This window comes from Pongo pygmaeus, chromosome 8 (assembly GCF_028885625.2).
Source record: "Pongo pygmaeus isolate AG05252 chromosome 8, NHGRI_mPonPyg2-v2.0_pri, whole genome shotgun sequence".
Classification (NCBI taxonomy): Eukaryota; Metazoa; Chordata; class Mammalia; order Primates; family Hominidae; genus Pongo; species Pongo pygmaeus.
Genome location: NC_072381.2, coordinates 28,830,926 through 28,845,333, shown reverse-complemented (window position 1 = coordinate 28,845,333; position 14,408 = coordinate 28,830,926). Strand labels below are relative to the sequence as shown.

General features: G+C 40.8%; 1 protein-coding gene across 2 annotated transcripts in view; it reads left to right on the top strand.

Annotated features, from left to right (window-relative positions):
• The window catches only part of LOC129006237 (outer dynein arm-docking complex subunit 2), a 196,046-nt gene that overhangs the window by 131,650 nt on the left and 49,988 nt on the right, over positions 1–14,408 (top strand). For both annotated transcript variants that reach the window (XM_054435728.2, XM_063669699.1), the window contains one exon: positions 14,055–14,243. In XM_054435728.2, the coding sequence (XP_054291703.1) occupies positions 14,055–14,243 (189 nt within the window). The remainder of the gene's footprint in view (positions 1–14,054; positions 14,244–14,408) is intronic.

Sequence of the window (14,408 nt, the reverse complement as noted above, 5' to 3'; positions counted from 1 at the left end):
GCCTGATCATTCCTCTGGAGGCTTTGTCTCAGAGGGGTGCCCAGCCATGTGAGGTGTCAGTCTGCCTCTACTGTGGGGTGCCTCCCAGTTAGGCTACTCGGGAGTCAGGGACCCACTTGAGGAGGAAGTCTGTCTGTTCTCAGATCTCAAACTCTGTGCTGGGAGAACCACTACTCTCTTCAAAGCTGTCAGACAGGGACATTTAAGTCTGCAGAGGTTTCTGCTGCCTTTTGTTTGGCTATGCCCTGCCCCCAGATGTGGAGTCTACAGAGACAGGCAGGCATCCTTGAGCTGCGGTGGGCTCCACGCAGTTCTAGCTTCCTGGCCTCTTTGTTTACCTACTCAAGCCTCAGCAATGGCGGGTGCCCCTCCCCCAAGCTCACGGCCATATTGCAATTCAATCTCAGATTGCTGTGCTAGCAATGAGCGAGGTTCTGTGGGCATGGGACCCTCTGAGCCAGGTGTGGGATATAATCTCCTGGTGTGCCGTTTGCTAAGACTGTTGGAAAAGTGCAGTATTAGGGTGGGAGTGACCTGATTTTCCAGGTGCCATCTGTCACAGCTTCCCTTGGCTAGGAAAGGGAATTCCCTGACCCCTTGCACTTCCTGGGTGAGGCAATGCCTCGCCCTGCTTGGGCTCACGCTCGGTGGGCTGCACCCACTGTCCTGCACCCACTGTCCAACAAGCCTCAGTGAGATAAACCTGATACCTCAGTTGGAAATGCAGAAATCACCTGTCTTCTGCATCACTCATGCTGGGAGCTGTAGACTGGAGCTGTTCCTATTTGGCCATCTTGGAACTGCCAAAACTAACAAACAGAAAGTACATCCACACCAAAACCCCATCTGTACGTCACCATCGTGAAAGACCAAAGGTAGATAAAACCACAAAGATGGGGAAAAACAGAGCAGAAAGCTGAAAATTCTAAAAATCAGAGTGCCTCTCCCCCTCCAAAGGAACGCAGCTCCTCTCCAGCAACAGAACAAAGCTGGACAGAGAATGACTTCGATGAGTTGAGAGAAGAAGGCTTCAGAAGATCAAACTTCTCCTAGCTAAAGGAGGAAGTTTGAACCATTGCAAAGAAGCTAAAAACCTTGAAAAAAGATTAGATGAATGAGTAACTAGAATAACCAGTGTAGGGAAGTCCTTAAATGATGTGATGGAGTTGAAAACCATGGCATGAGAACTACATGACGAATGCACAAGCTTTACTAGCCGGTTCAATCAACTGGAAGAAAGGGTATCAGTGATTGAAGATCAAATGAATGAAATGAAGCGAGAAGAGAAGTTTGGAGAAAAAAGAATAAAAAGAAACAAACAAAGCCTCCAAGAAATATGGGACTATGTGAAAAGGCCAAATCTACATCTCATTGGTGTACCTGAAAGTGACGGGGAGAATGGAACCAAGTTGGAAAACACTCTGCAGGATATTATCCAGAACTTCCCCAACCTAGAAAGGCAGGCCAACATTCAAATTCAGGAAATACAGAGAACGCCACAAAGATACTCCTCAAGAAGAGCAACTCCAAGACACATGATTGTCAGATTCACCAAAGTTGAAATGAAGGAAAAAATGTTAAGGGCAGCCAGAGAGAAAGTCCGGGTTAAACACAAAGGGAAGCCCATCACACTAACAGTGGATCTCTCGGCAGAAACCCTACAAGACAAAAAAGAGTGGAGGCCAATATTCAACATTCTTAAAGAAAAGAATTTTCAACCCAGAATTTCATATCCAGCCAAACTAAGCTTCATAAGTGAAGGAGAAATAAAATCCTTTACAGACAAGCAAATGCTGAGAGATTTTGTCACCACCAGGCCTGCCCTAAAAGAGCTCCTGAAGGAAGCGCTAAACATGGAAAGGAACAACCGGTACCAACCACTGCAAAAACATGCCAAAATGTAAAGACCATCGATGCTAGGAAGAAACTGCATCAACTAACAAGCAAAAGAACCAGCTAACATCACAATGACAGGATCAAATGCACACATAACAATATTAACCTTAAATGTAAATGGGCTAAATGCTCCAATTAAAAGACACAGACTGGCAAAGTGGATAAAGAGTCAGGACCCATCAGTGTGCTGTATTCAGGAGACCCATCTCATGTGCAGAGACATACATAGGCTCAAAATAAAGGGATGGAGGAAGATCTACCAAGCAAATGGAAAACAAAAAAGACAGGGGTTGCAATCCTAGTCTCTGATAAAACACACTTTAAACCAACAAAGATCAAAAGAGACAAAGAAGGCCATTACATAATGGTAAAGGGATCAAGTCAACAAAGAGAGCTAACTATCCTAAATATATATGCACCCAATACAGAAGCACCCAGATTCATAAAGCAAGTCCTTAGAGACCTACAAAGAGACTTAGACTCCTACACAATAATAATGGGAGACTTTAACACCCCACTGTCAACATTAGACAGATCAACGAGACAGAAAGTTAACAAGGATATCCAGGAATTGAACTCAGCTCTGCACCAAGTGGACCTAATAGACATCTACAGAACTCTCCACCCCAAATCAACAGAATATACATTCTTCTCAGCACCACATCACACTTACTCCAAAATTGACCACATAGTTGGAAGTAAAGCACTCCTCAGCAAATGTAAAAGAACAGAAATTATAACAAACTGTCCCTCAGACCACAGTGCAATCAAAAATCACTCGAAACCACTCAACTACATGGAAACTGAACAACCTGCTCCTGAATGACTACTGGGTACATAATGAAATGAAGGCAGAAATAGAGATGTTCTTTGAAAACAATCAGAACAAAGACACAACATACCAGAATCTCTGGGACACATTTAAAGCAGTGTGTAGAGGGAAATTTATAGCACTAAATGCCCACAAGAGAAAGCAGGAGAGATCTAAAATTGACACCCTAACATCGCAATGAAAAGAACTAGAGAAGCAAGAGCAAACACATTCAAAAGCTAGCAGAAGGCAAGAAATAACTAAGATCAGAGCAGAACTGAAGGAGATAGAGATACAAAAAAACCCTTCAAAAAATCAATGAATCCAGGAGCTGGTTTTTGGAAAAGATCAACAAAATTGATAGACCACTAGCAAGACTAATAAAGAAGAAAAGAGAGAGGGATCAAACAGACGCAATAAAAAATGACAAAGGGGATATCACCACCGATGCCACAGAAATACAAACTACCATCAGAGAATACTATAAACACCTCTACACAAATAAACTAGAAAATCTAGAAGAAATGGATAAATTCCTGGACACATACACCCTCCCAAGACTAAACCAGGAAGAAATTGAATCCCTCAATAGACCAATAACAGGCTCTGAAATTGAGGCAATAATTTATAGCCTCCCAACCAAAAAAAGTCCAGGATCAGACGGATTCACAGCTGAATTCTACCAGAGGTACAAGGAGGAGCTGGGACCATTCCTTCTGAAACTATCCCAATCAACAGAAAAAGAGGGAATCCTCCCTAACTCATTTTATGAGGCCAGCATCATCCCGATACCAAAGCCTGGCAGAGACACAGCAAAAAAAGAGAATTTTAGACCAATATCCCTGATGAACATCGATGCAAAAATCCTCAATAAAATACTGGCAAACCAAATCCAGCAGCACCTCAAAAAGCTTATCCACTATGATCAAGTGGGCTTCATCCCTGGGATGCAAGGCTAATTCAACATATGCAAATCAATAAATGTAATCCAGCATATAAACAGAACCAATGACAAAAACCACATGATTATCTCAATAGATGCAGGAAAGGCCTTTGACAAAATTCAACAGCCCTTCATGCTAAAAACTCTCAATAAATTAGGTATTGATGGGGCATATCTCAAAATAATAAGAGCTATTTATGACAAACCCACAGCCAATATCATACTGAATGGGCAAAAACTGGAAGCATTCCCTTTGAAAACTGGCACAAGACAGGGATGCCCTCTCTCACCACTCCTATTCAACACAGTGTTGGAAGTTCTGGCCAGGGCAATCAGGCAGGAGAAAGAAATAAAGGGTATTCAATTAGGAAAAGAGAAAGTCAAATTGTCCCTGTTTGCAGGTGACATGATTGTATATCTAGAAAGCCCCAGGTCTCAGCCCAAAATTTCCTTAAGCTGAGAAGCAACTTCAGCAAAGTCTCAGGATACAAAATCAATGTGCAGAAATCACAAGCATTATTATACACCAATAACAGACAGAGAGCCAAATCATGAGTGAACTCCCATTCACAATTGCTTCAAAGAGAATAAAATACCTGGGAATCCAACTTACAAGAGATGTGAAGGTACTCTTCAAGGAGAACTACAAACCACTGCTCAATGAAAGAAAAGAGGACACAAACAAATGGAAGAACATTCCATGCTCTTGGATAGGAAGAATCAATATCGTGAAAATGGCCATACTGCCCAAGGTAATTTATAGATTTAATACCATCCCCATCAAGCTACCAATGACTTTCTTCACATAATTGGAAAAAACTACTTTAAAGTTGATATGGAACCAAAAAAGACCCTGCATTGCCAAGACAATCCTAAGCCCAAAGAACAAAGGTGGAGGCATCACATTACCTGACTTCAAACTACACTACAAGGCAACAGTAACCAAAACTGCATGGTACTGGTACCAAAACAGAGATATAGACCAGTGGAACAGAACAGAGCCCTCAGAAATAATACCACACACCTACAACCATCTGATCTTTGACAAACCTGACAAAAACAGGAAATGCGGAAAGGATTCCCTATTTGATAAATGGTGCTGGGAAAACTGGCTAGCCATATGTAGAAAGCTGAAACTGGATCCCTTCCTTACACCTTATACAAAAATTAATTCAAGATGGATTAAAGACTTAAATGTTAGACCTAAAACCATACAAACCCTAGAAGAAAACCTAGGCAATACCATTCAGGACACAGGCATGGGCAAGGACTTCATGTCTAAAACACCAAAAGCAATGACAACAAAAGCCAAAATTGACAAATGGGATCTAATTAAACTAAAGAGCTTCTGCATGGCAAAAGAAACTACCATCAGTTTGAACAGGCAACCTACAGAATGGGAGAAAATTTTTGCAGTCTACTCATCTGACAAAGGGCTAATATCCAGAATCTACAAAGAACTCAAACAAATTTAGAAGACAAAAACAAACAACCCCATCAAAAAGTGGGCAAAGGATATGAACAGACACTTTGCAAAAGAAGACATTTATGCAGCCAACAGACACATGAAAAAATGCTCATCATCACTGGCCATCAGAGAAGTGCAAATCAAAACCACAATGAGATACCATCTCACACCAGTTAGAATGTCAATCATTAAAAGTCAGGAAACAACAGATGCTGGAGAGGATGCGGAGAAATAGGAACAGTTTCACACTGTTGGTAGGACTGTTAACTGGTTCAACCATTGTGGAAGACAGTGTGGCGATTCCTCAGGGATCTAGAACTAGAAATACCATTTGACCCAGCCATCCCATTACTGGATATATACCCAAAGGATTATAAATCATGTTGCTATAAAGACACATGCACACGTATGTTTATTGTGGCACTATTCACAATAGCAAAGACTTGGAACCAACCCAAATGCCCATCAATGATTGACTGGATTAAGAAAATGTGGCACATATACACCATGGTATACTATGCAGCCATAAAAAAGGATGAGTTCACGTCCTTTGTAGGGACATGGATGAAGCTGGAAACCATCATTCTCAGCAAACTATTGCAAGGACAAAAAACCAAACACCGCATGTTCTCACTCATAGGTGGGAAGTGAACAATGAGAACACTTGGACACAGGAAGGGGACCATCACACACCAGGGCCTGTCGTGGGGTGGGGGGACAGGGGAGGGATAGCATTAGGAGATATACCTAATGTAAATGATGAGTTAATGGGTGCAGCACACCAACATGGCACATATACACATATGTAACAAATCTGAATGCTGAGCACATGTACCCTAGAACTTAAAGTGTAATAATAATAATAAAAAAGAAAATAAGAGATTCAAAGATGTACAGGAATCTGACACTTTAGGAAACAGTTTCCAGGAGGCTAGAGTGTAGACTATGCCAAAGAGAAGATTGGGAGAGAAAAGATTGGGGTTGGGCCAGATCAGGAAATGCCTGAATGTCATGCTAATGATTATTCTGAAGATAAATGAAGCCAATAGAGGATTTTAAGACATTGACAGCCCTTTTGTTAATGTCCTTCTAGACTTTTTGGAGATCTTGACATTCATTCTCAAGTGAAGAACTTGTGTTAACATCATTCCTGGAAATCTCCCATGTTTATAAAATTTTATACTTCCAACTATATATATATATGTATATATATATATATTTTACTTTGAAGGTCATTTTGACTCAATATTAGAACGTTGATTTGCATTTTCTCTCCTTGAGTAGCTTAGAGGTGTCACTCCCTTCCCCTCATCATCAAACATCACTATTGGAAAGTCTAATGATAATGTCTTATTCTTTCCCTTAGAAGTGACTTGGTCGGCCAGGCATGGTGGCTCATGCCTGTAATCCTAGCACTTTGGGAGGCCGAGGCAGGTGGATCACTTGAGGTCAAGAGTTCGAGACCAGCCTGGCCAACGTGGTGAAACCCCGTCTCTACTAAAAATAAAAGTTAGCCAGGCATGGTGGCATGCGCCTGTAATCTCAGCTACTCGGGAGGCTGAGCCAGGAGAATCGCTTGAACCTAGGGGGCGGAGGTTGCAGTGAGCCGAGATCGTGCCAATTCACTCAAGCCTGGGCAAAAGAGTGAAACTCCATCTCAAAAAAAAAAAAAAGAAAAAAGAAAAAAAAAGTGACTTGGTCTTTTTGCTTGGCTGATTATAGATTTTTTTTTTTAAGTCCAGATGTTGTACCAGAATATATCTTTATATTACGCCACTCTGGGTCAGTTTTTCCAAATATATAACTTTTCAATATACTCTCAGGTTTTATTTATTTCAGGAGAAAGATTTTTTATTCTAGATTTTAAAATATGCCCTATTGTAGAGATTTGTTTTCTTTCTTGGGGACTCTTACATGCGTGTGTTAGATCTTCTCTGCCTATTTGTTGCCTTGAATTTTTTGTTAACTGTTTTTACATTACCCTTCAGTTTTCACATCTTCTATTGAAAAAGATTATCCATTATCTTTATTTGTTCTTGTGCTCTTTCTAGTTCGCTCTTCATTTCAAAAATGCATTTTTATTTTACATCTAATTCTTTATGGATATCTTTCATCTGTCTTTTAAAAAGTTGTTTTTTTAAATTAATCACCTAATTACAACTTCAGCAATTCTAATTTAGGTTTTTCCTTCATTGCTTTTATTATTTTCCTTTAGCTCCTATTGAAATTTTATCTTACAATTTTCATCTGTTTTGTAGGCATGTCTTTCTAATGTGCTTTCATCATAAGACCATGATTTTGCTCCTTATTCTCTTTTTTTATGTTTACAGGGAAATTTTATTTTATTATTTATTTTTATTTTATTCTAAGTTCCAAGATACATGTGCAGAATGTGCAGGTTTGTTACATAGGTAAATGTGTGCCATGGTGGTTTGCTGCACCTATTAACCCATCACCTAGGTATTAAGCCCTGCATGCCTTAAGCCCTGATGCTTAAGGCCTAGGTATTAAGCCCTGATGCTCTCCCTCCCTCCGTGCCCCAACAGGCCCCAATGTGTGTTATTCCCCTCCCTGTATCTATGTGTTCTCATTGTTCAGCTCCCACTTATGAGTGAGAACACGTGTTGTTTGGTTTTCTGTTCCTGTGTTAGTTTGCTGAGGATGATGGCTTCCAGCTTCATCCATGTCCCTGCAAAGAAAATGATCTCATTCCTTTTTATGGCTGCATAATATTCTGTGGTGTATATATGTATCATATTTTCTTTATCCAGTGTATCATTGATGGGCATTTGGGTTGATTCCATGTCTTTGCTATTGTGAATAGTGCTGTGATAAACATATGTGTGCATGTATCTTTATAATAGAACGATTTATATTCCTTTGGGTATATACCCAGTAATGGGATTTCTAGGTCAAATTGTATTTCTGGTTCTAGATCCTTGAGGAATCACCACACTGTCTTCCACAATGGTTGAACTAATTTATACTACCACCAACAGTGTAGAAGTATTCCTATTTCTCCACAGACTCACAAGCATGTTGTTTCTTGACTTTTTAATGATTGTCATTCTCACTGGCATGAGATGATACCTCATTGTGATTTTGATTAGCATTTCTCTAACAATCAGTGATGTTGAGCTTTTTTTCATATGTTTGTTGGCCTCATAAATGTCTTCTTTTGAGAAGTGTCTGTTCATATTTTTTATTTATTATAATAACTCTATATGGAAATTGACTGGAGTCTTTTTTATATTGCTTTTTTTTTTTCTTTTTGAGACAGAGTCTTGCTCTGTCACCCAGGCTGGAGTGCAGTGGGGTGATCTCAGCTCACTGCAACCTCCGCCTCCCAGGTTCAAGCGATTCTCATGCCTCAGCCTCCCAAATAGCTGGGATTACAAGTTCATGCCACCATGCCCAGCTAATTTTTGTATTATAGTAGAGATGGGATTTCACTTTGTTGGCCAGGCTGGTCTCAACCTCCTGATCTAAAGTGATCCGCCTGCCTCAGCTTTCCAAAGTACTGAGATTACAGGCATGAGCCACTGCACCCAGCCCTTGCTCATTTGTAAGTGAAATGAGTTTTCCTGGTCTTTTAGAAGGGAGATGTGGACTAGGATGGCACTGCTACTTTCTTGATTCCCAGGATTCCATTGTCATCTTCACAGTGATGCAGGGTGCATTCTGGCCCCTCTGCTTCCACCCTCTCTTTTTATCTGAACTTTCTTAGTCCTTCATCCCAGTGTCTCTGCCTTGCTCAATTTGGATGATGCAATTCCCTGTAGTTTCTCTTCCGTGCAGGGCTTTGTCCCAGAAAAGGCTTCAGTTTGTAGTTTTATGAATTCATGGAACTCAGGCCTAACAGAACGCCCCAGCACCATCAGACTTTGTGGCACTGTAGTCTTATCCATTCATCACAGCCTGAAAAGTCCATTTGCAGCTGCTTCTGCTGCTGTTCTAGAACTTTCCAGTGAGAACTTCATGGCCCTTTGGGGTTTCTTGGCTCTCAAGACCTTCACAAATGCCTCTGCCTTCCCACTGTGGTTGCTAGTTTGTCCTTCCAAGTCTGCTTGTGCTTTAGGGTCAGTGTGGATACCTCGTTCACTTACTATGGTGTATATTGTCCGTTGTGTTTTTTGTTTTGCTTTACTATCTGCACTGTTTTCATAGGGAGAATGAGATTCAAACACTTTGCCACTATCATCTGTCCAGAATTCCTCCTGTTTTTCTTGAGAAAAAAAAAGAAGTTCTGTGATTTTGTTATTGACAAATGTATGAGACTATTGACATCTATAACATCATTGAGATAGTTCAGATATTTTCCCCTCCAAATCTCATGTTGAAATTTGATTCCCAGTGTTGGAGTGGGGCCTAATGGGAGGAGTTTGCATCATGGGGGCTGATCCCTTATGAATGCCTTGGTGCCAGTTTTGTAATGAGTGAGTTCTTCTTGGTCTATTAGTTCCCACCAGAACTGATTGTTAAAAGTCTTTTAAAAAGTCTGGCACCTCCCTCCCCTCTCTTGCTTCCTTCCTTTTACCATGTGATGCCTGCTTCCTTTCACCTTCTACCATGAGTGGAAGCTTCCTGAGGCCCTCACCAGAAGCAGATGCTGGCATCATGTTTCTTGTAAAGCCTGCAGAACCATAAGCCAAATAAACTTATCTTCTTTATAAATTAACCAGTAATTTATAAGTATCCCTTCACAGTAACTATGAAATATCCCTTCATAGTAACACAATTGGACCAAGATGATCCTTGGAAAAGTTGAGCTTTGGGGCTATGCTTTTGAAATCCCCTGAAATTCTAAGAGCCCCTGTTTTTGCTTTTGAATTTACATGTGCATGGCCTCATTTGAGCCAAATATATGGTTAGGATTTACAAATCACAATATTGTGAGGGGGCTCTGGGGTCAGACAGATCTGGAATCAAATCCTGCTTCTGCCACTCTGTCATTTTACCTTTTACATATTAATTTATTCCTCTGGGTTTTCTTCATCTATGACATGCAAATACTACAGCTCCAACTACCACCACTAACTGCCTCAAAGGGTAATTAGAATTAAGCAGTGTTGGATATTTCAAGGTTAATACCTTCATGTTTATAGTATTTTGATTTGAGAGCATCCTAATGCATAGAAGTGTAATAAAGTGACAGTATAGAAGACAATTGAAAATATAATCATTTCTTTAGTATTACACAAAAATCTTTATTGTAGAATTTTACAAAGAATGGCAATTAACTAATTTCCAAATAAGCTTATGAATACATCAGAATTTAGAAGTATGTCCTAACTATCAGAAATTGTATTTAGATTTAGTATTAAGAACCAGCCCACCAATATTGCTGCTGTCACTTCTCTCAGCAATCAGGTAAGGCAACGTGTTACAGAGAGAAGGTGGTTTCGCCCTCACACTTGGGTAGAACCTGACTCGTGTCCTGACTTCACCATTTAGTAGGAGTTTAGTTTGGTTTGTTGTGCCCACAGTGAAAGCTTTCTTTTAAGGCTATGAGTTTGCAAACAATCAAATTTAATGAATGTTAATTGAGTATCTACTAACTGCTAGAAACTGGCATAGGTACCAGGCATACAACAATCAATGAGACAGAAAGAGTCCTCACCCTCCTGGAACTTACAGTTCAGGGTCAAAGACAAACAAAGAAACCACAATTACGTGCAGTGATAGGTGCTGTAATACAGGAGAACCAGGTATTATGGAAGATGCCGCTTAACCCAGACTTGAGGTTCAGGAAAGGTTTCCTGAAGAAAAGCATACCTTAGTTGGCAGCTGAAGATGTGTAGGAATTCCCAAGCTAACAGGAAGATAGACAGAAAAGGTTTGTGCAGACTTGTGGAGACATGCACATTTGAGGACATGAAAACTGAAGGACTAATTCATAAAGTAGTGTTCCCAATACTGGCTGGAGAGTTTTTAAAAATACAGATATTTTAATGGACCCTACCCAGACTTAATGAATCACATTCTCAGGGAATGAGTGCCAGGGTTCTTATTATTAGCTCATATAGGGAGCCACTGGCTCAGGGTATATGGGGGGGAGGCTGGAGAAGAGGTGTCAAGGCAGGGAAGTTGAGGCTGGAGAGATAAGCCAGGGGTGCACCTTGAAGGGTTTGCAAACACTGTTGTGGAGTTTGAATTTTACCCTAAGGGCGTGGGGAGCTGTGGAAGAATTTGGTGAGTATGGAGATGGGATCATCAGATTTACGGTTTCTAATGATCACTTAGTTGAGTAAGACATGGTGCCTACCTTCATGAGGGATACAATCTATTTTATAAGGTTCAACCTCTTTGAGCCTTACTTTTAAAAACCTAAAATGGAAATAATACCCACTTTGCATGATTCCTGTGAGGTTTAACTGAAATAACTTATGTGAAGGGCGTAGTACCATGCCTGATACACCGCTGGGAAGCAAAAGATGTGTTATTATTATTTGAGAAAGTGATAGAGCCGAGTAATTGGTGGACATTACACTAACCCCCATACAACCTTAGAGAAGGTGGAGATCTGACTCCAGGATCTTCTGACAAATTCTTTTCCTTCGCCCACACCTGGGACACCAGAAAGAGCCCACTCTCACCCCACTCCTCACTCTCCCCTCACTCCCCACTCTCACCTCACTCCCCACTCTCCCCTCACTCCCCACTCTCCCCTCACTCCCCACTCTCCCCTCACTCCCCACTCTCCCCTCACTCCCCACTCTCCCCTCACTCCCCACTCTCCCCTCACTCCCCACTCTCACCTCACTCCCCACTCTCATCTCACTCCCCACTCTCACCTCACTCCCCACTCTCACCTCACTCCCCACTCTCACCTCACTCCCCACTCTCATCTCACTCCCCACTCTCACCTCACTCTCCAACTACTCCCCACTCTCACCTCACTCCCCACTCTCACCTCACTCCCCACTCTCCCCTCACTCCCCACTCTCACCTCACTCCCCACTCTCACCTCACTCCCCACTCTCACCTCACTCTCCATTCTCATCTCACTCTCCACTCTCACCTCACTCCCCACTCTCACCTCACTCTCCACTCTCACTTCACTCCTCACTCTCTAATTTGCATGGCTTTAGTTACAGTCTTTATTCTGATGAATTCCAAATCTCCACTTCCACCCTGTTTTTTTTTCTAAGCTCCAAGCCCATACATTCATCTGCATCCTAGATAGTTCCACTTAAATGTCTATGGGTACTTCATTCAAATTAGGTCTTCTAATATCATATGCCACCCCAAGAAAACCAAACCAAGTCAAACCAAACCCAGCTTTTCCAACATTAGCCCTACTAAGTTGAGCCAGAGACGTGGGAATCATCTCGAATCACTCATCTCTATCTTCTCCAAGCAAGCTTCCCAAATCCGCACTCTTCTCTCCAGGCATAGACCACCACCCTCACCCAAACCATCACCACTTCCCATGTGGTCTAGTGAAATAGCACCTGTGTTCCCTATACCATTCTTTGCGCCCACCCCAACCCTGCACTCTGTAATTCTGAGAAATCTTCTAAGATAAAAAATTGATAAAAATCCTTCCCCCACACTTCAGCCTCTTCAGGGGCTTTCCAATGCCCTTCAAAATGAACTCCAAACCCTTTACCAAGATGCTTCCTGAAGGATCTTAAAGGTGAGACCCTTCAAGATCTCACCTCTTAAGTCTCACTTTCTCCCATGCTGCCTTTCTTATTTTATGCTCCAGTCATTCTAAACCAGAAAAAAAAAAATCACCTTCTCTCTCGCTCTCAGATCTGTGCAACATGATGATTTGTCCAACCAGAATCCCTTTCACGCTGGATAACTTTTTGTCCCTTAGACCTTGGGGAGTCAGCCCTTGAACCTTTATATTAGTTGAGGTTTCCTTATTGTATGGATTTGTAGTCTCTTCATCTCCTCCTCCCTCCAGTGCTATTTGTTATACTTGTAATTTCTTAATGCCCATCTTCCCCACCAGTTGTAGGCAACATCATGGCAAAAGAATATATAAAGTCGATCCACAGTATTCACAAATTCTTCTTGGGAATTTGCCTACTTGCTCAAGTTTACTTGTAATCCCCTAATCAATATGGTCATTCTTGGACATGCACAGAGAAGTGAAAAATTTGAGTCATCCAATGCACACGTTCTCAGCTGAGGCTGAAGAAGGCGATTCTCTGCCTTCTTGTTTCATTTCTCATACTATAAGCAAGTGTCCATTTTGCAGTCCATTTAGTGCCATAATTTTTGGATTTTTGTGCTTTTTGTTGGTTATTTCACTGTTCACAATGTCCCCCAGATGTGGTGCTGAGGTGCTGCCTATGGTTTGTAAGCGCAAGAAGGCTGTGGTGTGCCTGAAAGAGAAAATATCTGTGTTAAATAAGCTCCATTGCATGAGCTATAATGCTGTTGGCCATGAGTTCAATGTGAATGAATGAACAATATATATGAAATCAGGTGTCTTCAAACAGAAATATACATAAAACAAGGTTATGTATCCATCAACTGATGAAAATGTTGTAGCCAGAGGCTTGCAGGAACCTAGTCCTATATTTCTCCTAAGAGAAACAGTTTAATATTGGCTGATTCAGTGTTTGCAGTTACTTTATAGAACAAAGCTACCGCAAATAGTAAGAATCAACTGTACTTTAATAACTTTGATATCCTCAGTAGCTAACACAGTGACTCTCATGTAATAGTTATTCAATAAATATTTTTTGAAACTGAATTTTTATATGTGCTATATATGTATATAGACTTATACATATGTACACACACATACTTTATACATATACATGTAGAAATAATATGTAATATAGAAATAAATTAAGCTGAAGTAGTCTTTCATGCCAAAGATGTACCTCACAGCTGTATTGTTACTTGCTGCCTCTTAAAAAATGGCTAAATACAGTCTTAGTTTTGATACCATCTTTATTTTTATTTTTGTCTAGGATGCTGGGGAAATGGTTCGTTCCTTTGTTGGTGGTTTGGAACTTATTGTCAATTTACTGAAATCAGATAACAAAGAAGTTCTGGCAAGTGTATGTGCTGCCATTACCAACATAGCAAAAGATCAAGAAAATTTAGCTGTTATTACAGATCATGGAGTTGTTCCTTTATTGTCCAAGCTGGCAAATACAGTAAGTAACAAATCTTTTTGTTTTACATGCATATTGTCCTGAGATATCATGGTGTAGTGATGAAAACAATGCATTTGCAGTCCAGAAACCTGGATTCAAGTTTAATACCCATTGCTTATGAGGTATGAGATTTGGTCAACTCCTTTAGTTTCTCTGAGACTAATA